This window comes from Geosmithia morbida (genome assembly GCF_012550715.1).
Source record: "Geosmithia morbida isolate 1262 chromosome Unknown scaffold_20, whole genome shotgun sequence".
Taxonomy (NCBI): Eukaryota; Fungi; Ascomycota; class Sordariomycetes; order Hypocreales; family Bionectriaceae; genus Geosmithia; species Geosmithia morbida.
Window position 1 is genome coordinate 392,662 of NW_023336207.1, and position 26,964 is coordinate 419,625.

The following is a 26,964-nucleotide window of genomic DNA, read 5'->3' on the forward strand; positions in this document are numbered from 1 at the left end:
CTTGATATATGAATGTTGTCCAAGTAGTCAATGGAGGCTCAGGTAAGAGGAACGGTAATGGGCCCAGCCCATCCTTTTATTCAACATTATTCCTCTCATTCTTTCGGTGTGTACATCACTGGCGATAGAAAAGCTTCCCGCAATTGCAGTTGTTATACGTAATCGAAACTAATTCGATATGAAGCTTTGCACGATGTGAAGCAGTGCTGGCCAGATCCACCAGGTGGATGACGGGAGTTGACATGAGGCGAAGGAGTGAAGCGCCGTGATTGGCCATTTCCGCCGAGGCCATCGTCCTTCCCGACCGCAGCCTCTGTATCTGCAACTTCCGAGAGAGTCACGGCGGCCGTCGTTGGCTGAAGTTTCCGTTCCCATCTCACGAACTTGCATGTGCAATGCAATGCCCTCTCATTGATGTATACGACTTCTCCCACCTTCCGGGATTACACGTTACACGGTTGGGCAGGAATTTCCAATTCATTCTTCCATATCCCAAGTCCAGTCGACAATTGCCGGTCATAAGGCTCGACGGCAGGTTCGGAGCGGGCGGTATGGAGGATCAAACCCCAACAGGTCGGACCAAGAGGACAAGTACGCGATGAGGACTGTAGCCTGAACACATTAGCACCGTCCGTTATGAGCTGACAATGCCGATCAATTGTAGACAAAAGGGCGTGTATAGACTGTCATAGACGCAAGACCCGCTGCGATATTGTCGACAAGGGCGCACCCTGCACAAACTGTTCCAAACACAGCCGGCCAGGATGTCGCTTATACGAGAAGAAGACTAGGTCATACCACCGAGATGTCCAGCCTCGGGTGAACAGGGCTATTCGTCCCCGCGACATCAATCCGGTTGCTGCTGGAGCCAGCGGCACGCCGACCAGGTCACCGACGCCAGTCGCCAGAGAGGCGTCGGATCCCGGTAACCTGGCCGAGTTCATCGACCGTGAGGAATTGAGGACGGCAGCCATCAACCTCCGGGGCCGCATGTGCTTCATCGGCACGGGCGTCTCCAATTTCAACTACCTCGTGCGGCAGAGCTCGCTGAACCCCATCGACGAAGGCGCCGTCCACTTCGCCAACCGGCAATTTCACCCGGTGCACACGGCGCACGACCTTCGGAGCGTGCCTCCCTCGGCCCTGGAGCGCCTGGACACGGCTCTGGAGCGGAGGCTCCTAGGTGCGTACTTCGAACGCGTCAACCGTGGTTGGCCCATCGTCGACGAGCACCACTTCATGACGCAGTACGAGAGTAAGGACCCGGAGGACGGGCCGTCCCTCCCCCTGCTGAATGCCATCCTCATCGTAGGCGCGCACGCCCTGGGGTCAGAGGACGAGTCCCTCAAGGCGCTGCAGCCGGTGCTCTTTCGCCGCACAAAGACCCTTATCGATCGCCGCTTCGACCAGGACCGAACCGTCTATGTCCAGGCAGCGCTTCTGCTCACCTGGTACTCGGACGGTCTCGAAGAGCTCACGGCCAATGCCTGGCACTGGATCGGAATTGCGACTCGTATAGCACTGGGCCATGGTATACACAGGGATGTCACCAAGTCGAGAATGCTTCCTGTAAGCAAGCGGATCTGGACAAGGTTGTGGTGGGTTCTGGTACAGTTCGACACCATGGTGTCTGCGTCGTATGGTCGCATACCGGCGCTGTAAGCCCATCAGCCCATCACCTACCATCGCCGTCTGCGGGTACATGACGGCGACTACTCGAATGCTAACTCTGCCTTACTTCAGAGATATTGACGAGTCGGATGTCCCCGAGCTGGAGCGCTCGCACTTTGAGGGCATCCCGGATGCAGATGCCGACTTTGTGATCCAGCACTCGAAGCTCTGCTGCATCATCTCCAGGACCATGCGGAGACGCTGGTCCCTGCGCTCGACAGTGCAGAGCCAGGTCAAGGCCACGAGGGAGGCAGACGAGGCCCTGGCACTGTTCGTATCGCAGCTGCCCCCCGCGCTGCACCTTTCCAGGCCGGACATGAACGCATGGAAGGCAACGCTGCACCTCACCTACAACAACTTCCTCATTCTCCTGCACAGGCCCGCACCGCGGAACAACCCGACCAACGTGGTTTCCGACGCCGTCTCCAACGTGTGCAGCGACCTGTCCGTGTGCGGAGTCGCCGTCGTGGCCATGGCGTCCATATTCGACACGCTCCGCCACAGGGGCTTGCTTCTCAGGCTCTGGCTGTACGATATCCACGCCCTGTTCACGGCCATGATTCACGTCAGCTGCGAGCTCAAACTGCTCAACCCGCTGGTATCAGCCCGGGCCCAACAGACATTCGAGTCTCTCATGGCTTCACTCGTGGTGCTCGCGCGTCACTGGCGCTTCGCCCAAGGTCTACTGTGCCTGTTCCAGCAGCGAGTCCAGTGGTCCGCACCTAGGCGTGCGCTGATGACAGCGACGTGGCGGCAGCCGTCGGCGGAAAGTGCCCGCAACGACGTCCAAAATGTGACTCTTTCCCTGACCCCGAGTGACATACCAGCTTTACAGTCGGCCAAGGGGAAGGTATCGGGAGGGAACATCATGCAAGTCACTGGCATCCATGCGCATGATCAAACCGTACGGCATGGCGACGTGAATGGAACCCCGGCCACTTCGTCGTGGACGGTAGGCGATGATGGCTACATCGGCCGGGGTGTAGATTTTCCAACCCGCACTGACGAGAACAGCAACAAAGCTAGCAGAGACTATCTTGGCTACCCGCACGGGGCACAGTACGCAGACGGAGATGGGTTTCTCGCGGAGCTCCCGTCACCGGATGGTTCGGCTCTTGACTTTTTGCTGGGGGACCTTGGAGGGAGTGACCAATGGTTTGGCCTGTAGAAAACGGATATAGTCCCGGTTCATGATAGCCTTTCGTCTTCCGAATAAGCCATCATCCCAAGTTCTGGAGTGACAGAGTCTCACCTGTTCTTTCCGCGACTGACACTTTTAGTTGCGGTTAACTCAGTGGGTTTGGTGGCTGCAGTCCTCCGATAGCCTTGGCGTTGATGTGAAAGCCCTTGCGTCTCCTTGGACAAAGCGGGCGTGATGCTTTCTCAATATGCGTACGAGTAGAGCCCGATGCCACTTCTGCGACGGTATTGGCTCCTAGCAAGCTTTGGGCTTTCTGGTGTGTATGTTGGCTTTCTTCCACTCTTAGCAAATATCGGAATTGGACGAAGATGGAACTGAAGCCTACATGCAGCGTGGGTAGTGGTCTAACGTTGTATAATATGCAATACTGTATGTATACTCTATGGTGTCTATATGTGATGGTAAGTGTGAATGTAGTATGGAATGTAGATTGTAGATTATATTGTACGCCTTCTAGCTACCACTCATCATCTGACCACTTCCCAACTATGTACCATCGGGGCTCTCGACTCACGTGCCGGAGTCGCGGCCACATCAAAGCGCATACGGCGAGCTGGACGAGGATGCTTTCGACCCCTCCAGCGTTGGCGACGATGGTGCCCGTGGCGACATAGAGAACGAGAGTACGTTCGTGTACTCAGACTTTAGCGTCATACTTGGGTGCTCAAATTCAGGGTAAGATGCGTCGTACGAAGAATAGCTGGACGAGCTTGACGTACCATCATGGGCGTCAATATGACGGATTTTGAGCCATGCATTAAAGTCCGTACTGCACGATGGAGTACAAGCAGGAACTCCGCGCATATCTGTGCTCTAAGGCCGGAAAGTTGGACAAGAAAAGGCGTAGGATGTCATGGACTTCCTAAAAGAACCAAGTCAAGGAAGAGAGGAAATTCAGGAAAGCGAGGGATAGCGCGGAGAGAAGGAGAGTAGGTGAAGAGAATAAATGCCCCATGACAAGAAAAAGGGAAGTAGGGAAACGAAACAGGAAGAACACATGATTCTTATCATGGTCCGACAAATCAAGACGATTTTTTTTTTTTTTTTAAAACACAACGTCATATTCCACGGACGTAGGACCTGTCCGCAATAGACACCTTTCTTTGAACCCACCTTGTAACTCCTCCATTGGCACTGTACTTTTATCGACCCTCCCTTCTTCTTTTATTGTCTATTTCGTTTGTGTGTTCTCTCGCTTACTTCTCCGTCGCATGCCATGAAAAGACGTGCCCAATTACTGGAGCTTGGAAGCCCTATCCTTCGCAATATCGCACATGGCCTGTGTGACCATCAGCTTTAGCCATCAATCGTGATTATTGAGCATTGATCCATGGCAGGACTGTTCTTACCTGCAGCGCCGCATCCACCTCCTTTGTGAGATCAGATGTCGAAATCCTTGCCTTCATGTCCTCCATAATCTCTGGTCGCCCGCGGCCATTGACAAATGCGACGTATCGGAGGCCCGGAAATGTCTCCTCGTACTGGCGATTCAGTCGGGCAAGCTCTTCCTCTTGCTCCGGGTTCGTATTCTTCTGTATCTGAGCCTGCTCTGCAGCGGACTGAGCCGACTCAATCTTCTTCTCACCAAGGCGAGGGTGGGAGCCCAAAACAGACTGCAAAGTGGGATGGATCGATCCAACAGACGTCGATGCTGCCAGAGACAGGAGTCGGATCTGGCAGGCGTCAATGAGATCCGGCCATGACCTGTACTCAGCGGTGCGAATGACGGGAAGCAACGTGGCATGGATGGCTGGACTCGGCTCAAAGAGTGTGTCTAGAATATCGGTTTGTGTGAGGTCGGGACACGTGTGGAACTCGAGGATAGGCGGCAGCTTGGTGACAGGCATGGTGGTTGCGGTAATGGGTTTATCGACTTTGGTTCAATAAATCGTCAAATCGTTAGTCTTGTGCTGAGATGCTGCAATTTATCACCGGGCCATAAACCATACAAAATGAAAAAGACGTGTGAAAAAGAAGGCAATGAACAAGAGCCGGGCAGGAGCGACTTTAGTAGATTACTATAGAGTATCGATATGAGCGGGAAGGAGCGAACGATGATGCCGGAGGCTAGATGACCAGTGCGGCTAGGCTCAAGAGGCAGGCGCCACACTGTCACCTCCCCCCCACGGTAGAGTGGAGAGCTGACTCTTGGCACCCACCAGATAAACAAAGAGCTTTTCTTATCACCTCGTGACCTCCTAGCCTGGCTATATTTGGTCCGTGCGTTGACTGGCTGGTAAAATCTCCCCAAAAGTAGCCAGCCTCGTTGTCGACGGTAGACTACGTACTTGCTGCTCGTAAACACGCGACCGAGCGCGATCCTTGACCAATATACCCGTCGTTATGCTCTGTGGAAGTAAGTTCTTCGCCAATATTGTCAAACAATACTCTCACTATACATGGTGAGCACACTGCCATTGATAATCTATTGCTGACCATATTGCAGTTTCCGGGGAGGCCCCCCAAGAGCCCGTGGTATCGAAGAAGTCGGGTGCGTTTCCTCCCCCCCCCCCCCAACATCGTCATCCAATCTCCCCAGCCGCATTTCTGACACCCAGCAGGTGTCGTCTACGAGAAACGCCTGATTGAGCAGTACATAAATGAGAACGGAACTGAACCGGGCTCTAGCGATGAACTCTCTACGGAAGACCTGTTGCCGCTGCAGTCATCGCGTATCGTGCGCCCGCGTCCGCCTACCCTGACCTCGATCCCCGCCCTTCTTGCCACGTTCCAGAACGAATGGGACTCCCTCGCCCTCGAGACTTACAACTTGAAGGAGCAGCTGTCCCGGACGAGAGAGGAGCTTGCCACGGCGCTCTACCAGCACGATGCTGCCATTCGTGTCATCGCGCGACTGACCAAGGAGAGAGATGAGGCCCGTGAAGCGCTCGGGAAAGTTACGGTCACAGATAACGGTGCCAACGGGGATTCTATGGCTGTGGACACAGTGGAAGGCCTGCCCGAGGACTTTGCGACTGCTGTGGATGAGACGCACGCGAAGTGAGTATTGCCGTGATTGTATGTCGCATAACCAACGAACAGAAGGCTGATTGCATACAGACTCTCCCAAGGTCGCCGGAAGCGTCCTGTTCCTGAGGGCTGGGCCACAGCTGATGTTCTGTCTACGTTTGAGCCGCGAACGACAAACGCGCTCCCCGTTCCACAGGCTACATCGTTGGACACAAGGGGTACTACCGCTGCCATTGGTGGGCTCAAGGGCGACTTGGCCATGTACCTGTTTGACTCGGACAAGCTGGGCCAGCAACTGTCGGTCGGAGAGCCGGTCACTGCTTCTCTCACGACAGAGATCGGTGTCGTCTGCGCCACGGCCCAGGGCTCCGTCAAGGTCTACCAGGGAGACTCGCTGACCGCTGAAGCTTCGGAGCATGCTGGCCCCGCGACCGGCCTCAGCCTCCACCCTGCCGGCCAGATCCTGGCTTCGGTCGGGTCGGATAAGTCAATCGTTTTCTACGACCTTGCATCTACGAAGCGCATTAGCCGTGCCTACACGGACTCGCGTAAGTCCATCACTAAGATAAGTATGATGCTGTTTAAGGATGTTGTATACTGACCGCTCATAGCACTGACTACGTGCGCGTTCCACCCAGATGGCCATCTTGTTGGCGCAGGTAGCGTGTCCGGCAAGATCAAGCTCTTTATGACCAAGACGCTTGAGCAGGCGGCCGAATTCGACATTGGCGCCCCGGTTCAAGCCTTGGTCTTCTCCGAGAATGGTTTCTGGCTGGCAGCGACGGCTAAGGGCCAGACGACGGTGACGGTCTTTGACCTGCGCAAGGAGGGTGCTGCAGCGACAGCCAAGATCCTCGAAACGGGTGGTGCTGTGCAGTCGTTGTCCTGGGACTACACAGGCCAGTTCCTTGCCACCGGAGGCCCCTCGGGTGCCACGGTGCAGCAGTACGCCAAGTCTAGCAAGAAGTGGAGCGAGCCTTTCCGCAGCTCTGTACCGGCCGTGGCAATAAGCTGGGGTCCATCTGCGCAAAAGCTGGTGTCTGTGAATGGGGAGGGAGTTGTGACAGTCTTTGGCGTTAAGGAGTAAGGGCAGGACTGGCTCTGATTTATACTGTTTTTACTTTCCTCCGATTGCTTACATGGGGTGTACCATTATTTCGAATAAAAAATATAGTTAACAATGAGGGAAAAATTACATGAATGGCAACAACAAGCTGAAGATTGACATATATGTACACCCGCGCACTTGACATCGATGCGTAGCCGGCTGAGCTGCAGCCCAGCACCTTCAGGGCTGTTGGTCATGCCTTGCGAGTTAAGTCACATAGTACATATTGAAATTCCCTATTTGTAAGAGGACTCTCGTCCCCGTGGATGGAGTATATTACCACACAGTAATCCGTACCACTATTATCTACTGTAGAATGATCCTGCTGACTAAAAAAAAAGAGATTTTGCGCTCGCCTGGATTTGACGCCGCGCTTACCGCCTTCACGCTCTTTGTTCGGCGGCGGCAAGGTTCCGGTGATTAATATGCCTGGCTTCTGCCGTTTTTGGTGGGGTCCTGGGTACACTCCTCTTCTCGGTGCTATCTAAACTTCAAACTCTACATCATCTCTTTGTGCTTTTTGTCGTCCTTTGCACGCCCGACTTCATCCCCCCCCTCCCCAAGCAACGATATATTCTCCTCCTCCAGCTCAACCATTTTTTTTTTTCGACTGGTGCTCAAATCCGGCGCAATCACCCACCAAGACTTCGCATACGACCAAACAGCTGCTGCTTCGTACTTAACCCCGGGCCGGTCCCGGTGGGAAGGGGTCACCATTCACTAACACCACCTTGCTCAGCACACAAAGGGGAAGAGGCCAGCATAGAACAAATGGATCTGGACGACGAGGATTCTCTCTTTGTCACGGACTCAGAGGTTATCGAGGTCGGCTTATCGTCGTCGCCGCCGCGTCCGTCTAACAGTGCGGCGGCTACGGGCGGTAGCCAACAACAACGCGGCCTGATACCACCGGAGCATCTCCCTGGCGCTATAGACCTGAGCGGCGAAGGGACTCCTCTAGACTTTCAGACACCGAACACCCGACGGCCACATCACCACCACCATCACCACCACCACCATCGCCACACTCAGCCGCGACGTCACCATCACCATCATCACCACCACCACCATCCTCGCCCGAGACAGCTGGTCCGCGCTGTTATCGACCTGACGGGGGAGTCGACATCGGCACTTTCCGAGGTCGACGCATCTCTGCAGATGCAGACCAGCCAGATTGGGAGAAACCCCAGGAGGACCATGTCGCAAAGAGTCACCCCGCCGTCATTGTCCAGGAGTGATGGTACCCTATCTCGGCCCACCGCACCGGCAGATGTTATTGACCTCACTGGAGATTCTCCCGAGCATGATACGTCGTTATTGTCCCACAGCCTCCGCCCGCGGCAGCAGCCCTACAACCCAAACCGCCGCGCGCTGCACGGCTACCACGGCAGCGCCGACTCTCTCTTCAGCGTCGGCTTTGGCGCATCCGGATCACAGTTCACCGACATGCGCGGCATCAGGCAGACGCTTGCCGGCCTATTCAACAGCGACATCATCAGCTTTGGCTTTAACAGACCGACATACACCCCTCCTCGCCCCGAGCCCGAGAGGCAGAGCCCCAAGCCACCTATGGAGCCGACACTGCCGACCCGCGAGGGCTTCACCAGGAACACATGTGCCGAGCCTGCAGAGGATTTGGTCGTCGTCTGCCCCTGCTGCGACGAAGAGCTCGCTTATGACGCCTCCGGCAATAATGCACCTGCCAAAGACAAGAAACGCAAACGTGCAGTGGGTGAACACCATTACTGGGCACTCAAAAAATGTGGCCATGTACGTCATAACCTCCCCTTTCCTCTCGTGCATATCCCTCTCATAAATAAGAACTCTATGCACAAAGTCTTTGATAAATTAATTCAAGCTAACCAATTAACCAACAAAAAAAACAGGTCTACTGCTCCGAATGTTTCGAGAATCGCCGACCGACAAAGACACACCCTGATGGTGTCGGCTTTCCCGCCCCTGATGGCAAGGTGCCCTACCACGCAATTAACGAGCTGCGCTGCGCTGTTGAAGGATGTGACACAAAAATTGCCCAAAAGGGTGAATGGGTGGGTATTTTTGCCTAAAAAAAAGCCTCGACGACTGGTCAAAACACGAGAAGAAATGAACGAGGCATCGTTGGGTATTAGCATTGGCATTAGAATTGGCATTAGTGAAATTAGGGATTGAAAGGGATAATTGTATGCGACTATTAGCACGATATAGGTAAATGTTCTACAGAAGGAAAAGACTCGCATGGAGTTGATTCATTTTTGTATAGAGCTTATTCATTATTAATATTTCATGAGTCTGCGTGCTGCGCGTTGGGTATCCTAAAAAAAAAGCTTGTCTTTTCCCCCTTCTTTTTCATAATCCGTTGTGCCCTTAAGATAATCTGGGATTGTCGCTTCCAGCCAGGAGTACACCATCGTCGATGGTAAAATCGCATGCCAACTCGTCTATCCAGAGGCCGCCGTACTCTGATTCTTGTGAGGCCGGCGGCCCATCCATATTGGACAAGCGAGGATTGTCGTTCTCTTTGTCATCGAGACTTGGTCCTTGAGGTGGCGTTGTCTTGACAGACTTTGCGGCCAGTGGTGGACTGTCGCGAGAACGGTTGGGACCTGCGCTATACGCGGGTGGAACGCGTGATGCAAGTCTGGTCGGGGGAGGTGCCATGGTAGCAGCGACGGGCATGTGCTGCTGCGGGCGGGTGTTCTGCAGTGGGGGCCTAGTCGAGGTTTCCGCGTCGCAACGCCACCGCTCAAATTGGCGGATGTCGTCCAAAGCAGCGGACCGCTTGCTCCGTTGAACGGCGAGCGACAGGAGCTGGTTCGATCCCGAGGCGCTGAAAAAACGCTTCTGCGATATACCCGCGGCTGCAGCACCCCCTGTGCCGTAGCTGGTTGCCGGACAGGGAGATGGCTGTGTGGTCCTTGGTGGAACGTCCCCTTCGAGCTCGCGTTCCTGTTGAGAGGGAGTCGGGAAGTAGTCGTCACATTTAAGGAGACATGCCTGTGTGCTGAGCGGGGGTGGTTGCTGCCGACGCTGTGGCGATAAAGCGCTATTGTCATCGGCATCGAACACGGACTCAAGAATGCTTCTAGTAGTAGCAATAGCGACAGATGCCGTCTCTGTTGATTGTCTTTTATGAGGCTGTGGTGTCATTAATTGGCAAAGAGTGTCGTCATCCAGGCTGCCTTCCGTGAAGCTTGAAAATCCCTTCTTGGGAGTGGCTGGTTCGCGGGTAGGTGATTGTGGGACTTTCGGCGGCGGCAGAGGAGTTGTGGACTCTTGGGTGCTGGTCGCAGAATGCGTGCCAAGTAGAGCATCTAGATCGTCTTCTAACATCCCGTCGAAAAAGTCGTCTTGATCTCCGTCATCTGATGCAAGCGCCTGGGAGTTTTGGGAGTGTGCCGAAGACTTCTTGTCATCGATGGGTCTGTTTGGTTCCTCGGTCGCCCTCGCGCACAACTCTCCCTTTCCGAGGCTTGGTTCTGCAGTCAAGAATGGATTGTCGTCGTCGTCGTCAGGCCCAATATCAAGCCGTGGACGTTTTGAAGGGATAAAGTTGTCGTTGTCAAGGTCGTCATTCTGTTCGTCATCATAAGGGCTGCCGGCTGCGATGGGATGCTCCAGTGCCATTCCTCTTCCTTCATTCTCCTGCTCGACTGCTACACGTTCTCTCGGCAAGCTTGCCTTCTTGATTTCCTTTTTAACCATTGAGGTTTCTCCGTGAATGATGTCATATTCATCGTCGTCCGCAAAGGCTGGACTCCCGGCGTCGGCTGTTTCCTGACAGACGAGCTCCGGGGGCATCGATTCCCGGTCCGACGTGATCTCTGGGATGGTGTCCATCGCAGCGGCATCGACATCCCCACCTTTGTCGTCTCGTTTCCGACCGAACATATTTCCGCGGAAAAGAAATTTCGATATCGTATCTTGGCTTGGACGAACGTCAACAAGAGGCTTGCCACTCTTCCGCCTGGCCTCGCGTTGTGCTTCTTCCTTGGCTTTCTTGCGGTCCCTAGCCGCTCGTGCTCGGGCTGCCATCCGCTCCTTCTCATATTCTTTACGTATTCGTTCTTGTTCAGCCAGTTCCATCTTACGCGCCTCTGCGCGGGACATACGCGGCTGCTTGGTCGATTCCCTGTACGCCTTCTTGATTTGCTTGGACGTCATCGGCCGCGTTGGCACCCCGCCAGGAATGACGGGACGCTGGGGGATGAGCGTAAAAGTGCTTTGGACGGGAGGCATCGTTGCGGTCTTGCACGCCTTGATAGAGGCGGCATGGAGGGTGGTTTTTGATGCGGAAATGGCTAACAAACTGGCCTGCCTAGGTTTGAGGTGATCGTACGGGCTAAACTTGCAGGTATAACGCGGGGCTGAGAGTTGTCGATTTTGGACATGCAAACAGCCGAGACGCGTTTGAGGAGCGGGATCACATGACCAGACTCAATTCTGTGCTACGGTCACACTACCTGAAAACACCAGGGTAACATGACCATGACGTCTTCGGAAATAACATAAACTTGCAAAGATGAGATTGTAATATTGATGCTGCTTAATTCTAAGGATGGTCCCATTCACTGGGCAGTACCAACACACTCCCATGTCTATCGTATCCACATGAACTCTTTCGCTATGTGCTGCGCGATGCGCTATTTATAGGTAGCAGTGGTCGTACGAGTATTGTTTACTCGTACTTATTTCTCGAGGGGCTCAATAGTGGGGTCCCATGAGCAGACGTCATAGTTCTTGGTGGCCAGAGCGGCGACATCGGCGTCGGAGAGCTCAAAGTCGAAGACGGCGGCATTCTCCTCAATACGCGAAGGGGTGACGCTCTTGACGAGGGGCACGTAGCCCCGCTGGATGCTCCATCGTAGGAGGATCTGTGCGGGGGTCTTGGCGTACTTGTTGGCCAGCTCGACGACGCTGGGCTCGTCGAGGCGCTGGCCACGGACAATGGGGCAGTAGGCCTCAACGACGATGTTACGGTCGCGGCACCACTTGACGATGTCGTCACGCACTAGCCACGGGTGGATCTCCCACTGGCCGACGGAGATGACGCCGCCCTTGCCGACGCCGCGCTCGGCTTCGAGCTCCTTGATGTAGGCTTCGAGCTCGTCGAGGTGGTGTACACCGTAGTTTGAAACGCCGATGGACCTGATCTTGCCAGCGTCGACAGAGTCGACGAGGGCGCGCCAGGCGTCCTTGCGACCCTGGGGCCCAGCGCCGTGCGGCCAGTGGATCAGCACCAGGTCTAGGTACGTCAGCTTGGTGTCGGCGAGCGCCTTGTCCACCAGGTTCTTGGTGCTCTCGTAGCCCTGGTCCTCGTCAAACGAAGGGACCTTTGTGGTGAAGAAGATGGACTCGCGCGGGACACCCGAGCCCGGAATGGCGGCCGCTGACTCGCCCTGGTTGGAGTAGGCAGAGGCCGAGTCAATCTGTTCCAAGTTATTGTCAGCATCAGAAACGCAGCGGAAGGAAGACAGAGAGAATGCCTGGCAACATACGTGGCGGTAGCCAACCGAGAGCGCGTGAGAGCACGCCTTAGTCGCCTCCTCCTTGGGCCTGGTCCACTGTTAGTCATGGTCCTCATTGCGAAGGCAAGCATTGATATGCTGCGGGATTAATACGTCTTGTAAACCTATATGTTCTCTTGAGTCAGTCATGGCGTCGTCCATAGATGAGGGATATTCTCACTTACGCCGAAGCCCAGTACGGGGATGCTATAGCCCGAGTTGAGCTTGATGGTAGACGAGATAGAGAGCTTGGAGGCCATCTTGTAAGATATATCGCTGGGTTTGTTAGTAGGGTAATGGATGCTGTGCGGCAGATAAAATAGTTTAAGGTGGAAAAGACTACGACCTATATATACACATTCTTGGTCATGTACCATCTGCAGCTTTGTAATGACGACCCGTACTCCGTCGTACTCCGTAGAGCTCTGCGCTATTACGTGCGGGGACACTATTATCACCACAGAGGAGCACAGCAAGCCTTGAATATCTGAGCCAGAATATCGTGAACCAGCCACGTCTTTATACACTTGCGGATTTGTCAGGAAATGCCATCCATTGAGCATTTTTGCGTTTTCTCTTGTTTTCACTTCTGTCTTACAAGTATAACTCCTCTATTTACGGTGTCGTGCGTCTGGGTAGGGCATCCCCGCGATGGTGGATCTTGACATTCTAATACGTCGGTTTTACGACTTATTTCCGCAATGGGTAACTAGTCCGCAATTCTGGATGCCAAACTTCGTAGTCGTCCAACTAAACTGCGTTGTATATTATATTTCCGTCTATATTCATATATACATGTCCAATCGGTGTACATAGCTGCGTCAACTCTCGAAGCAGGACGGCTGTGGAGACTGCAACGTAAGAGGGGCTCGCTCTAGCAGGTGAAATAACAATACATGGCTGCTTCTTAATATTCATTTGTTCATATTATGCCATTCATCAGATCTGTGTCGTCGTCAACGTGTCTCATCCTACTTTCTGGTGGTGGTTGACCCTCCTCCCCTTCCTCTCCCTCAACATCCTCTTCCTCGTCTTCGTCATCATCAAGGTCTAAAAGTGGATATGTGAGTATGGCGGCAATATCACCAAGCATGTGTAGACGCTGGCCGCTGCCGTGGTCACTACTCAGAACGCGCACCTCGCCGCCAGCTGCTTTGACCCTGTCTACCAAGGCCACATATTTTTTCCGTACGGCAAGGTCTTCACTGCGGAATAAAGAGTTGTTGATGAGAAGAGAGCCACCACCAGGGCCGACGGCGCCCTCGTTGATTGCCTTCTCGACAGCAGCAGACCCGTACCAAGCACGGCCGTCATCGAACTTGAGCTTTTCGAAGAAAGTGTCCATGAGTTGTGCCTCCTTGGCATACCGCACATCCTTCATCTTGACCAAGACCTCGGGGCTCTTGAGGACGGCATTGAGGCTGTGGACGTGGCCCGAGGCGGCGTGCACGACGGTCGCCATGCTGGCCACAGCCATCAGCACCTTGTCCGACTTGTCGCGACCCTTGTCGGAAATGTATTTCTTGAAGTCGGCGGCAACGAAACCGGGACTAGCTAGTAGGAGCGGACGTGATTGTGTAAAGTCGGCGGTACGGAGGAGCGACGAAAGAGTCTTGTCGAAGAAGCTGCGCATGCCTGCGTCCTGGCGGGAGGCGGCGTCGCGCTTGCGTGGGATGGGGACCTCTATGCGGGACTTGAGGACGGTGCGGAAGTCGGTAACGAGGCAGATGTTGGCCAGGCCTTCCTGCATGACGACGGCGGCGACGGCCCCGTTCTTGTCGTCAGACAGAGCCTGGCGCAGCGTGTCGGAGGCGACCGAGTCCCAACCGTCCGGCTCAGGCTTGATGATAGAAAAGGATCGGTGCGGCTCGAACTCGATGGAATGGTGGGCGCCCAAGTTGGCAACTTCGTTCTCGGATACGATAGCACCGCTCACTCGGAGGATGCACGTTTTTGTATCGAAAGATGTATTCTTGACCTTGATGGCCAGGTCCACGCGCACACGCTCGCCGCCGCCGCTGACGCCCGTTTCGGCATTCTCGAGCGCGACTTTTCGGGTGGTCGAGCCGTGGACGATGTCGCCGGTTGCAATGAGGTTGTAGATATGCCACTATAGAAAGTAACGTTCTGGTGAGCCTTTATCGACGCTGTCGGTTTCTTTTTGGCGATGCGACAAATTGCGAATCACAAAGAGCGGGGGCGGGGTCCAGCTATGACGCACCATGTCCTCAGGGTCTTCTGGTAGTAGAGAGACGGCTTGTCCCTCGACGTCGGGAGGGATCTTGCGCTTGGCCAACTTCATCTTGGCAGATGTTTTGCCAATCGGCAGAACGAATAATATGTTGCGCGTGTGTTGTTACGGAGATGGTGCTTTGTGTGTGTGTGTGTGTGTGTGTGTGTGTGTGTGTTTCCGTATTCGGGCTGCAATATTGACTGAAGCTGACGTCGCTGCCTTGCCCCACACAACGATTGCAAACTTACTGGTGACAGTACCAGTGCGACGTAACAGGGACGTGTGATGTTGTATTTGGTAGCTCTTGCAGATGAAGGTTCTAGACTTTGATGTTTTTTACTTTATAGTATAGGAACTATTGTATTTTCTTAGATTCATCTTTGTTCTTTTAAACTGTCAACCTTGTTTATGACACTGGTTTATCACTCCATGGAACCCTTCTCCCCGACACGTGCGTGTTCCCTCCAGAGCGGCGGAACTTAAGTACTAGTAGCGAGATGAAGACCAATGCTGAAGGAGCAGTATGAAATTAAACAGGACCTACATGGTTATCCTACAGTTATAGTGTCAGAAGACGTCATGAACTGACCAAGTCGCCGAGTGTTGCAAGGCTCGCAAGACCGCAGGTGGTTGTGCAGTCATGATCTACAAACACACCAAAAGAGCTGATAGGCGTGCATACGCGATAACAGCCGAGGTAGTCGATGACGCTTCGACTTACTTGCTTTTGCTTCAAATTCTATTGAATATTCAAGGAATGATTAGCCTCACACCCGCACTCATTTCTTGGCGGATTGGACTGCAATTGAAATTGAAAATACAAGGAAACCGATAACTTGCGATCGCTATCTATAGCTGACACTAGTGCCCTCGACTCTGCTAATAGACGGATGAAGGTACGCCTGTTGCACTTGCTGTTCCTTTGATGTAATATACAACGTCATCGCAACGTTTCGCCTCTTCTCATCTTTAGCGGTATAGGTCAAAATTACATCAGGTCCCGTCAGCCCAGGTTAGCCCCTACCGTTACCCCCCTGTCCCCCTGTTTCGTCCTACCTTGCCTTGATGTTAATAACCTCACATTTTTAGCCTTCGATGTTTCGGCTCGTCGCCTTATAGCGTTTATTAATACGGCCTAGAAGAGGGGGTTTCACCATTTGCCGTATGGAGTACGAGTACGAGAAGATTGCAGCGTCGAGTTGCGAACATATCCGAGATTCTATGCGTAGTAACTTGTAATAATAAGTGGGACGTGGCACGGATTATCTGATTTGCTGCTGTCTGCACGGCTAACCCGAGCTTTCACATTCGCACAGCATCCATCGGATTCGTACTGCAACCCGCGACCCACTTGAACCAAAGACGCGACTACCCAGGCCAGAGTTCTACCACTACCAGTTTTGCTAGCATTGCCGACTTACTATTACTCCGTACTGCAAAACTCTACCACCACAAAAATCCTCGAGAAGCAGACCAAAACCACCAAGAGACCACCTGGCCAATAACTCTTAACCCCTTCGTCATTGCCGTGGCGCAGAATGGGATATGCCCCCTTCGCCGCCTGCCAACCTTGCAGGCGACGGCGATATGACGGATTCCAAGAGCCACTCAGCTCAGGGCGCCGTCATCCCAGGCGCACAGCCGGAACCCCAGCAGTCTCCTTCACCTGACGGAGCAGGTATGTCTAGCCGTCGTATTCCGGCTCTTGTCTTGTGACTGGAGGCGTCGATACCTCGGGGCCTCATTGACCTATATCCGCCCCTCTTATCTCCAACCTCTGACCTCTGATCTCTGTACTAGACACCCGTCCTAGCCCTGATGCGCCAACGCCTGCCCTTGCGCGACTAACACGCACCAGCACACAGCTCTCCGTCAAAGACAAGGAGTCAAAGGTCCAGCTTCGTCCGACCCCTTCCAACCATTCTGCCAGCGTTGGTCTCGACCCGCTGAGTACAGTAAGCACACTGGCCCTATCTCGTGCCTGCTGCTTGTCTCATTCTGACCGGCAAATCTAGCAAATATATCTCCGCACCAATAACAACACCGAGCACACTCCCAGCATCGCACAACGACTACGCAGCTCTGGCCGTCCTGAAGGCACAAATGCCGAGGGCCCGGGATCTCAAGCGGCTGACACGTCGACCAGGCCGCCACAGAACCGCGTTGTAGATGCGACTAGAGAATGGAGGTAAGGATCACCTCGATAGACTTGTGTGCACAGAGGGCACCGCGAGCTCCCGCTAACTGTCCGTGTACAGAAGGGGATCTTCCTTCCTGAGCCGATTAAGTATGCGACCACCCTGGGCCAGAGACGATGACGACCCCGACTCGGACTCGGAGATGGGCGAACCCCGTGAGAACGGCACTAGCGCCCGTGCCTTTACATCCTTCATTGGTGACGGAGGTGGCTACATACCGTCGTTCAAGGACCCGCCCAGATACATCCATGTAAAGACTCGCAACAAAAAGACTAAAGAGTTCAACCGCATGTTCCTGGCTCAGGAGCTGACGGTGGGCAACTCCGATGACGAAGGGGAGTCGCAAGGGCGGGCTCCTGCCACTGCCATCGGCAAGAAAATCCTCAAGGGGTCGTCTGCCGCCATCTGGACTGCCGAATTCAGCCTCGATGGCAGGTACCTGGCCATAGGGGGCAAGGACAATATGGTTCGGATATATGCCGTCATATCGACACATGAGGACCGTAGGGCCCAGGAGGAAGACGAGGAGTTGAACCATGCCGGCAGCGAGAAGCTCAGCGCGCCCGTCTTCCGGGATAAGCCGGTACACGAATTTACGGGGCACACGGGTGAGGTACTGGCTCTCAGCTGGAGCAAGAACGGATTCCTGCTGTCGTCGTCCATGGACAAGACCGTCAAACTGTGGCACCCGCAGCGCCCTGAGTGCCTGGCCACCTTTGTGCACAATGATCTCGTCACATCCATCGCCTTTCACCCTACAGACGACCGCTTTTTCTTGGCAGGCTCCCTGGATGCCCAACTCCGCCTGTGGAGCATCACTGAGAAGTCTGTCCCCTACTCGGCTGAGACGTCCGAGTTCATCACTGCCGTGGGGTTCACGCCCGATGGAAAGACGGCAATTTGCGGCTCCCTCAGTGGAATGTGCACATTCTACAACACGGAAGGCCTCGAAGCCCAGTACCAGATCCACGTGCGCTCGTCCAGGGGCAAGAATGCCAAGGGAAGCAAAATCACGGGTATTCAGACGATCCAGGTACAGCACGGCAGCGACAAAGGCGATGTCAAGGTGCTCATCAGCTCCAACGATTCGCGCGTGCGCATATACAACATGAGGACACGAATGTTGGAGAACAAATTTCGTGGACATGTCAACCAGTCCAGCCAGATACACGCTCGGTTCAGCGAGGGCGGTGAATATGTCGTGTGTGGGAGCGAAGACCGCAAGGCATACATCTGGAGCCCCGACAACACCGATGCCGAGGCGAGGGACAAGCGGCCCTACGAGTACTTTGACGCCCACCCTGAGGTGGTGACCGTTGTGGTCATGGCACCTATCAAGAGCAGGCAACTCCTAAGTGGCTCTGGGGATCCAATTTACGATCTCTGCAATCCGCCGCCGGTCATGTTGGTGAGCTTGGACGAGAACCAGGTCAACACCTCAGACGCGGGTAGGAGTGAGCTCAGTAAACACGGCATCAGCGGCAAGAAGCCCGAGGAAAGTCCGGCGTATATTGAACGAAGCAAGCACCTCGACGGCAACATCATCGTAACGGCAGACCGCACAGGCACCATCAAGGTATTCCGCCAAGACTGCGGATTTAACAAGCGACAGCAGCACATGTGGGAGACCGGCTCCAAACTCTCCGGCAAGCTGGCGGCCGGAGTTGGGCGCAGCTCCAGCATCAGGACGAGGACCAGCCGAAACAGCCGTGTGCAGTCACGGCGAGAATCGCTCAACATCAGTCAGAGCCCCATGCTTCCGCAGATGGCATCTGACAGGATTATGAGCTGGCGTCAGGACGTGGACGGAGGGTTCAGACCCAGCAGAAACGCGACGCCCACCCGCAGTGAGCGATCGGCATCCCCAACCAAAGCAGCTCAGACGTCGACCAATACGTCGGCGGTGCATCTGGCGCGGGACTCGGTAAACAGCCCGCACAGCACACCTCCTAGCAAGAAGAGTCCCCACACAAGCCCGAGGAGCAGCACCCACACCAACCGGACAGGAAGAGGTGTGCTGCCAGATAAGGGCCGAATGTCTCCTCCGCTGCCGAGCTTCAATTTCCTCAGTATATCCGACCCAAAGGATGGCAAAAGCGAGAGCGGAATTTAGGGTCTGAAACGGCGCAAGGGCGCACGTGGCAGAAAAGCAACGCCAGATCTCCCCAGTCCCGAGGAGCTGACGACCGACAGCCCGGGCCGTCGCAGCATGGGCTCCAACGCCCCGGAAAGGCAGGTATCGATCGAGATGAGGGGCAGAGGACGCAGGATATCGCCTAAAAGGTGAATGCCGCCTGCGATGCAGAAGACGGAATTAGAGGACGGCCATGTCGACTCTAGCATCGGATGAGAAGGGTTTACCAGCCATGGCGCTAGATTCTGCTTTCTATTTTTTTTTCCATGTTTGTTTTTCGTCCTACTCTGCCAGTTCCATCATGGATATATTGATGGCTTTTCACATATCATCAGCGGGCGTTTTGTTCACAAATAACGGCATGTTTGACTGCATTACTGGCTATGCTTGAGCGTTGACCAGAAAGGCCGGAAACACAAATATCGAACCTTTACCTTTGTTTACTCTTATAAATATCGGAGACTACCAAGCTAAAGATGAGACCTTTCCCTTTTTGTTTTTTTGATTTCGTCATTTGCTTTGGTTTTGCAAGATTTTGTACCTAAGAGGGGGGGGGAGAGGGGGTTTGGGCACATGGAAAAGCTGGGAAAGAAAACCACGACATGAAAAACAAGCATTTCTCAGCTACCTATTGCTACTTTTTCCCAATCCATAAGACATATGCAATGCTGAACAAACAAGATTTGCCAAGACGAGGTATTTCTACATAGAAAGCCGAGACGACGAGAGGGGGGAAACCTCAAGGTAAGTAGTTAGGATAGCCAAGTTGAGGCGACGAGGGCGAAGCGCAATGAAGGCGAGAGGCCCTATCGTATCGTATCGTGTATCGTATATCGTCTGAGATGGCTCAGGCCGAGGCGGGGGTAGTCGTAGCGGCTTCCGTCATCTTTTCAATGCTGGTCTTGAGGGCGCTGGGGTTGGCACCGACGAGGGACTCCGACTTGACACCCCCGTCGAAGAAGAAGAAGGCGGGTATGGAGCGGATGCCAAGTTCACTGGCCAGGTCGGGGACCTCGTCAGTGTCGAAGCGGGCAAAGGCCAGGTTATCGCCGGTCGAGACGGCGAGGGCGTCTCCAGTCTGCTTGTTGAAGATGGGGATCATGGCCCTACAGGGGGCGCACCAGCTGGCGTGAGCTTGGAGGGCAACGTGGGCGTGCTTCTGGGTAAGGGCGTCGAAGTCGGCCTTTGATGTAATGTTTGTAACGTGGGCCATGGTGTTTTTCCTTCTTTCTACCTTGTTTTTGTTGCTTTTATTTCCTTACTTTTTTATTATTTTTTTTGGAAGATATATAAAGATATTGACTGTGAAAATAGGAGAAAGGGAATAAGCAGAATAACGTATAATACGTACAAGATTGCTATTTCCAAGCGAGGGGTTGGCGGGAGCGATGGTCCGTTATGGTGGGACGCGGGGCAGAATCCCCGCTTTTGCTGATGACAGAAGAGAGTACGGAGGAAGCTTTCAAAAGTTATCGGCCGTCAAGGCAGTAGCCACCCCTAAGCAAGGAAAGCAGGTTTGAAGCCCCGCACATACAAATTACCTGGAAAGGGGTTTTCTTAAGCTTCTTTTCAATTTCTAACCTTCCTATCAATGGCCCCGAATACAGATATCGCGACCCGGGCCTTGGTGGTTTCCCTCAAGTCCCCCTGCGGGGGGAAGACTACTGCTAGAGTGATCGAGATCACAGGGCTCTCAAAGAGCACAATCAATGATACCTACGCCCGAGAGATTGCCCGAGGGTTTGACCCTAATCATCGACCTCTTATTATTCGAAATTCCTTCCTTGAAGATGCCCCCCGGCCCGGCCGCCCGACGAAGCAGACAGAAGAAGCAAAGAAGGCAGTTATCGCGAAGGTACGCCATGACCGATACGGCTGGGAAAAAAACCTGCGCTGATGTTGCTAGGGACCTTAGCTTAGAAGGCCACAACCTCTTAGCTATTACAGTCTAGAGAATCCTCAAGGCTGCCGGCTTCCAGAAGACCAAGCCGACGAGGAAGTCTGGGTTGATGAAGAAGATGAGGCAAGAACGTCATAAATGGTTGTATTGCCCATCAAGATTGGACCCTTAAAGATTAGAAGAATGTCATTTGGTGTCATAGAAAATGTATACATAGCTTAGGTAAGCGGGACTCGACTATAAAACAGTCAAGTCTATCGCTTTAATTATAATAGACAAGAACCTGACACCACACAACACCTTACCTGCCTCTTGATGCATGTGGGCGTGTTAGTGGTGTGTTCTCACACACGCTACTACGCGTGTTAACGTACAAACGGTTAATTCTCTGGAAATAACAAACGCTTCTCGAGAGAAGTCTTGCACGTGTCGGATCACACTCTTCATCTATAAGATCCGACACCGTCCTTGTCGAATCCAGCAACTAAGGACATCTCTACTTCTCAGGTCACCCCCAAAGACCAGAAAAAGTATGACGTTTGGTTAGATGAAACCTCTATTATCTTACTTCATCGCCGAGGAGGCTATTATGTGTGGAGACGTGCTGATGAACGCTTTCTTCGTAGTTGTACTCCGTACAGAAGCGGCAATCGCAATTACGTGATTCAGCATCAACGCTTATTTCTAGAAGCTGCAGTTGCTGCTCAATACTCCCTCCTGTTCTCCAGAATCCGGGCATGCGGACCCCGTATCGAAATTCATATCAAAACTTATATGAACAGCTTTGTCTGCGGTCGTCAGGGTAATCATAAACATATACGTGACCTGCATAATGGGTACAATAAAGTCTCCACTCCAGGCATGTCACACGAACATGCAAGCATGAGATGCCGGCACCGGTGTCGTCGTACCGGTGGCCGGTGCGAGAGGCCAGTTCAGTCCCTGAAATCGAACCCCTAGCCTGGGGGACGTGCCTGGTTAATCCTCGGAACCCCTCCCCCACCAACTGCTCATGATTCCGCGCTGCCCTTTTTGTATTGACCTCTCTTGGTGGAGGAGTAGCGGGGATCATTCCGCACGCTGTTAGATGGTAGACCAAATTTTTGGAGGGGTCACAGAAAATTTCTTAGGCCGAGTGGCAGCCCACCCCACCATAATACAAGAAAGCATAATTTCTTCTTCAAGATCTTGTCATATCTACTACTAGACCTTTTACCAAACACATCTATATCGAATCACTCCAAGGCTCAACATGTCTAAGCGCACAGCGGCTGATGGCGGTGACGACACCCCCCTCAAGGGGGGTGACCGTCCCGATCAGATGGATGTCGACGACCAGCCCAACAAGGAGATGGGCGAATTCGAGGACGAGTTTGAGGACGAGTTTGAGAGCGAGGACGAGATCTTCGAGGCTGGCATTGATGGGCGTCCAGACGCTGAACGCGAGGCCGAGGAAAAAGGTGAGAATATGTCTCTGGACCTTTGTGCCCGCACGAACAATACGTGAAGTCGTGTGAGCTCTTTGGCTAAATCGACAGCGGCAGATGGCATGGACGTCGACCAGGCCCAGCAGGGCACCTTCATCGTCGGACGCAACAAGCTTGAGCCGGGACAGACTCTCTCCCCTGATATGACGACCTATGAGATGCTCCACAGCCTGAGCACGCCGTGGCCGTGCCTGTCATTTGACATTATCAGGGACTCGCTGGGCGACAATCGCAAGACGTACCCGGCCACCATGTACACCGTGGCCGGCACCCAGGCCGAGAGCGCGCGCGCGTCGGACAACCAGCTCATAGTCATGAAGTTCAGCGGCCTTAGCAAGACCAGCCCGGACGATAAGGATGGTTCGGACGACGAGGACGACGATGATGACGACGAGGACGCCGACCCGATCCTCGAGAGCAGGTCCATCCCACTCAAGTCGTGCACCAACCGCGTGCGGGCCCACGCCATCCCCAACGACCAGGGTGGTGCCCCCACGACGCTGACGGCGTCTATGACGGAGTCGAGCGGCGTGCTCATCCACGACATCACACCCCACCTAACCTCGTTCGACACGCCAGGGGCCACCATCTCAGCGCAGCAGAACAAGCCCCTATCGACGGTGCGCATCCACAAGTCCGAGGGTTATGGAATTGACTGGTCGCCGACGGTGCACGGGAGGCTCCTAACGGGCGACAACGACGGACTCATCTACATGACGTCGCGGACTGACGGCGGTGGCTGGCAGACGGATAACCGCGCCTTCCAGGGCCACACAGGCAGCGTCGAGGAGATCCAGTGGTCGCCGTCGGAGCAGAGTGTCTTCGCCTCGGCGTCGAGCGACGGCACCATCCGCATCTGGGACGTGCGCTCCAAGGCCCGCAAAGCCGCCATCACCATGCAGGTGTCCGACTACGACGTCAACGTCATGTCGTGGTCGCGCCAGACCAGTCACCTGCTCGCCTCCGGCGCCGACGACGGTACCTGGGGCGTCTGGGACCTGCGCCAGTGGAAGGTCAGCAGTGACAAGCCTCAGCCCCTCGCCAGCTTCAACTTCCACAAGGAGCAGATCACATCAGTCGAGTGGCACCCCACCGACGACTCCATCGTCGCCGTTGCCGCCGGGGACAACACCGTCTCCCTCTGGGATCTGGCCGTCGAGCTGGACGACGAGGAGTCCAAGACCTCTGCCGTCCCCGGCGACGTGCCCCCCCAACTCCTCTTTGTCCACTATCTCAAGGATGTCAAGGAGGTGCACTGGCACCCCCAAATAATCGGAAGCCTGGTAGCCACCGGAGAGGACTTCAGTGTTTTCCGCACCATCAGCGTATAAAAAAAGAGCGAGAACAAGTACAAAAACAAAAGGGTTCTTATAGAGACAGTTTTTTTTCAATACGCAACGACGAAATGACAACACTGCAGAGCAAAGCTGGCGATGAGATACAGGATCCCCTCCACGCATGCATGCATGAATCACTGCCTGCCTACTTCCGATCCAGGGATCTTGTACTTGTGGTTAGACACTCTATGGAAGCTATACCATCGGCTCCTCACCGACGCTGATTCGAGACTTCTCAAAGCTGGCCAAGCCTAGCGGCATCTGCTTGCAAGCAGGGCACATACAATCTAGAAGCTTACAGCCATAGAATCCTGAAAGTAGTATTTTTTTCGAGGTCTATGGAAGTCCTTCTTGACTTATCTAGCACAACCGGACCAAATTTACGTCTAGTATACTGAGTAACTCAGTCACAGGGTGGCTGGCGCACCATGATTTAGAATAAGGAAAACAAAAAAACCATCCCCGCATGAAAACAAAGTACAGCGTTGAGAAAGAAAATAGTACATTTATTTTTGATCAATTCGCTTTGTGAAGGTGTGAAATAAAACCATTGGACATGACTAGATGGCCGTTCCTGGCGCCCCCCCCGGGCTTGCTGTTCCTGGGCGCTGAGACTGCGCCATCAAGCACGCCTCGTCGTTGTCGCTGTACTGGATGTCATACGTTGTCTGTATGACGATGCCTGACTTGTCGACACCGCTACTAACCCCGGGGGCTTTTGAGACGGAGGCTCTGTGGCCGTGACAGACTTTGGGGCCGGTTGACCGACTCTGGCCCGCCTCGTCACTGCCGTGCTGGTGGTTGTTAAGGGTAGCCTTCGAGCTGGTACCCAGGGTGCCGTCGAATTTGTTCTTCCCGGTGGCTCTCCTAGTGGAAGTATCATCTCCATGACTTCCGCTGGAAGTGGCCGACTGGCTCTGTCCCAACTCCTCTGAGATGTCGTCGCCATTGTTGTTCCCCGGGAGCCCGTCCGCAGGGGCTATGTGGCTGCGGTTGTTCGACTGGCTCTTCTCCATGTCCACCAGGTGCATCTCATCATTCTCGGTGTAATGGATGCCGTATCTCATCTCCATGGCGATGTCGCTGACGTCGCGGTCGTTACTGTCGTTGACCCTGTTGGCCGAGGCCAGGTGGCTATGGGTCTTTCCACTGTGGGTCGACGACTGCAAGCGCCCCGCTTTGGGAGTCTGTCGGTAGTACTGGGGCGTCTTGTTGTCCGTGGAGCCGCCCAAGACGGGGAACATCCTGACGATGATGAGACGCAAAGATGGCAGGCAGGCGCAGGCAACGCCAACGCCGACCTCGAGCGTCGACCACAATGTCACGTTGTAGAATTCCCATGTCGTGTTGAATGTGTGGGAAAACGAGATGAGGGATTGAAGCCTGATGATGCTCACGATAGTGACGCTGGGAGCTCTGTGTTAGCATGTAACCCGTGACGTCCAGTTCCCTGTCTTCTCTTCCTTGCTTTCCTTCTCTTCTCGGGGAAGAATGGGAGGAGAAGCAAAGGGGAGGGGGGATAGCGTTGAAACGTACAAGGCTCCGACACTGAACATGATTCCAACGCCGATTTTCTTCTTCCAGTGTAGTTGGAGACGACGGAGCTCCCACATGGGGATTCCTAGGACCCAGAGGTCGAGAGCGATGTTGATGGCGGCGTTGCTCCAGGCGACAGCGTTAATGTTGATGCACTGACGGTCCTCGGGGTGCGTCCACCTGGTCCAGAAGCTGTTGATCGGTATGCACTGGAAGATACCGGCCAGCGTGAAGACGACTCCGGTGATGATGATGAAGATCTGGCTCGCCCAGAGTAGACGCCTGGTGTTGGGCGACGGGAAGATGCGCATGTAGAAGGCCACAAATGTCATCTTGAGGAGGGTTGTGGTGATGAAGTAAATGCACGTGGTGATGTAAAAATACTTGAGCACCTTTGTGATCTGCTCGTCGGTGAGCGTCCAGATATCCCGACCGAGGCCGTTGGCTGTGGTGCCATAGACGATGATGGAGGCGGTGGGCGCAGCGGACAAGGCTGCGGCGAGAACCAGCCAGTCGTCCGGGCTGAAGGCCATTTTGAGGACGAAGAGTTTGAAGACGAAGCGGGCAACGAGCATGACGGCGGTGATGATGACCAGAGTATCAGACAATATAACTAGGTCGCGCGATCGATCTCGAGCCGGGGCCCCGCAGGCGGTAGCGGTGGTATTCTTGGTGGCTGTTTGTCGGAATTTCGTCTCGTTAGAATAGCAACGCTCTCTTCAAGGGGTGGGGGAAGGTCATTCCACTGTCCCGACTTGTATTATGGACACTTACTGAGAGACTCCGGAATTGAGCAAGATGCGATCACGCAGACGGTTACATTGGACTGGAACGTCGGATCAGTGCACATGCACGTCTGGTCTGTGGCAGGGCAAAGACCGCCGTATATAGCGGAAACGAGGCATCCTTGCTATCAGAGTGGGAAAAGGTCAGTTACGGTGTGCTGCCACGAAAGCACATGCGTTGATCAAGATGACTAGAAGGTAAACTTACTGCGCACTCTGCGTATATATCGAGGCTGAAAGCACGCCGGGCCGGGTCCTCACATAGTCCCAAGCTCGACAGACTCAGGAGAGTCAGAAAGGTGATATAACGAAGACTCATGATTGTTCATTCGCCTCTTCACCTCACACCAGATGGTTCATTCCAGACAAAGATGATGGGCCCAAGCGGGAGCAGGGGGGGGATGACGGGAAGATATGCAAAAGGAAAAGGGGGTACTCCGGGGAGGGGTGTCTAATACCAGGAGGACGCGGCTATGAACAGTTGGAAACATGGGACGACGGGTATAGTTAGTTAGCTACCTGCTACTACTAGTTGTCTGTCTGTGTAGTACGAGGCGAGTATGCCGCCGCCACTGCGCCAGGCACCAGGCTCGATCTCAATAGCTGCGTCTATTAGCGTAATCGAGCTGGACCCCTGTTTGGACGGCAATATGTCGAGTACGGAGTATAGATGTAATGCGATGGGCACAGGGCCATAGGCACGATGGTTGGACAAGGGTCGATGCTAAAGATCAGCCATGACTCCACTTGAATACACTGACCTTGAGATGATCACGACGAGAGCTGACAGTGTTTTGACTGCCCAGAAAGAGCCAGAAAAAAGACTGGATTAAACAGGCTGTTATACTATTGGACCCGGCGAAATTCTAAAATGTATTTCTATATCAATCAGAGCAGATG

The 26,964-nt window shown here is 54.0% G+C and overlaps 11 protein-coding genes across 11 annotated transcripts; 5 read left to right on the forward strand and 6 right to left on the reverse strand.

Annotated features, from left to right (window-relative positions):
* Positions 1 to 551: 551 nt before the first annotated feature.
* GMORB2_4481 (uncharacterized protein) lies at positions 552 to 2,839 on the forward strand (the record flags this gene model as incomplete). The annotated part of the gene is made up of 3 exons (XM_035466456.1): positions 552 to 591; positions 683 to 1,658; positions 1,744 to 2,839. The coding sequence occupies 3 exons, from the start codon at positions 552 to 554 to the stop codon at positions 2,837 to 2,839; spliced, it is 2,112 nt and encodes a 703-aa protein (XP_035318467.1).
* Positions 2,840 to 4,106: 1,267 nt separating this feature from the next.
* On the reverse strand, positions 4,107 to 4,719 carry GMORB2_4482 (OHCU decarboxylase; the record flags this gene model as incomplete). The annotated part of the gene is made up of 2 exons (XM_035466457.1): positions 4,107 to 4,151; positions 4,222 to 4,719. The coding sequence occupies 2 exons, from the start codon at positions 4,717 to 4,719 to the stop codon at positions 4,107 to 4,109; spliced, it is 543 nt and encodes a 180-aa protein (XP_035318468.1).
* A 496-nt stretch (positions 4,720 to 5,215) lies between these two features.
* GMORB2_4483 (pre-mRNA-processing factor 19) lies at positions 5,216 to 6,929 on the forward strand (the record flags this gene model as incomplete). The annotated part of the gene is made up of 4 exons (XM_035466458.1): positions 5,216 to 5,228; positions 5,434 to 5,872; positions 5,933 to 6,390; positions 6,502 to 6,929. 4 exons carry the CDS (start codon positions 5,216 to 5,218, stop codon positions 6,927 to 6,929), a joined length of 1,338 nt encoding a protein of 445 aa, XP_035318469.1.
* Positions 6,930 to 7,721: 792 nt separating this feature from the next.
* GMORB2_4484 (RING finger domain protein) lies at positions 7,722 to 9,016 on the forward strand (the record flags this gene model as incomplete). Its single annotated transcript, XM_035466459.1, has 2 exons — positions 7,722 to 8,720; positions 8,837 to 9,016. 2 exons carry the CDS (start codon positions 7,722 to 7,724, stop codon positions 9,014 to 9,016), a joined length of 1,179 nt encoding a protein of 392 aa, XP_035318470.1.
* Positions 9,017 to 9,314: 298 nt separating this feature from the next.
* GMORB2_4485 (uncharacterized protein) lies at positions 9,315 to 11,186 on the reverse strand (the record flags this gene model as incomplete). Its single annotated transcript, XM_035466460.1, has 1 exon — positions 9,315 to 11,186. The coding sequence occupies one exon, from the start codon at positions 11,184 to 11,186 to the stop codon at positions 9,315 to 9,317; it is 1,872 nt and encodes a 623-aa protein (XP_035318471.1).
* A 449-nt stretch (positions 11,187 to 11,635) lies between these two features.
* GMORB2_4486 (Aldo/keto reductase, related to diketogulonate reductase) lies at positions 11,636 to 12,714 on the reverse strand (the record flags this gene model as incomplete). Its single annotated transcript, XM_035466461.1, has 3 exons — positions 11,636 to 12,376; positions 12,446 to 12,511; positions 12,640 to 12,714. 3 exons carry the CDS (start codon positions 12,712 to 12,714, stop codon positions 11,636 to 11,638), a joined length of 882 nt encoding a protein of 293 aa, XP_035318472.1.
* Positions 12,715 to 13,376: 662 nt separating this feature from the next.
* On the reverse strand, positions 13,377 to 14,756 carry GMORB2_4487 (uncharacterized protein; the record flags this gene model as incomplete). Its single annotated transcript, XM_035466462.1, has 2 exons — positions 13,377 to 14,564; positions 14,676 to 14,756. The coding sequence occupies 2 exons, from the start codon at positions 14,754 to 14,756 to the stop codon at positions 13,377 to 13,379; spliced, it is 1,269 nt and encodes a 422-aa protein (XP_035318473.1).
* Positions 14,757 to 16,232: 1,476 nt separating this feature from the next.
* Positions 16,233 to 18,998, forward strand: GMORB2_4488 (WD repeat-containing protein 44; the record flags this gene model as incomplete). Its single annotated transcript, XM_035466463.1, has 4 exons — positions 16,233 to 16,365; positions 16,488 to 16,642; positions 16,703 to 16,875; positions 16,946 to 18,998. The coding sequence occupies 4 exons, from the start codon at positions 16,233 to 16,235 to the stop codon at positions 18,996 to 18,998; spliced, it is 2,514 nt and encodes an 837-aa protein (XP_035318474.1).
* Positions 18,999 to 19,866: 868 nt separating this feature from the next.
* GMORB2_4489 (thioredoxin 1) lies at positions 19,867 to 20,232 on the reverse strand (the record flags this gene model as incomplete). Its single annotated transcript, XM_035466464.1, has 1 exon — positions 19,867 to 20,232. The coding sequence occupies one exon, from the start codon at positions 20,230 to 20,232 to the stop codon at positions 19,867 to 19,869; it is 366 nt and encodes a 121-aa protein (XP_035318475.1).
* A 1,939-nt stretch (positions 20,233 to 22,171) lies between these two features.
* Positions 22,172 to 23,737, forward strand: GMORB2_4490 (ribosome assembly protein RRB1; the record flags this gene model as incomplete). The annotated part of the gene is made up of 2 exons (XM_035466465.1): positions 22,172 to 22,379; positions 22,464 to 23,737. The coding sequence occupies 2 exons, from the start codon at positions 22,172 to 22,174 to the stop codon at positions 23,735 to 23,737; spliced, it is 1,482 nt and encodes a 493-aa protein (XP_035318476.1).
* Positions 23,738 to 24,303: 566 nt separating this feature from the next.
* On the reverse strand, positions 24,304 to 26,383 carry GMORB2_4491 (CFEM domain; the record flags this gene model as incomplete). Its single annotated transcript, XM_035466466.1, has 4 exons — positions 24,304 to 25,150; positions 25,280 to 25,955; positions 26,054 to 26,189; positions 26,273 to 26,383. 4 exons carry the CDS (start codon positions 26,381 to 26,383, stop codon positions 24,304 to 24,306), a joined length of 1,770 nt encoding a protein of 589 aa, XP_035318477.1.
* Positions 26,384 to 26,964: the final 581 nt, after the last annotated feature.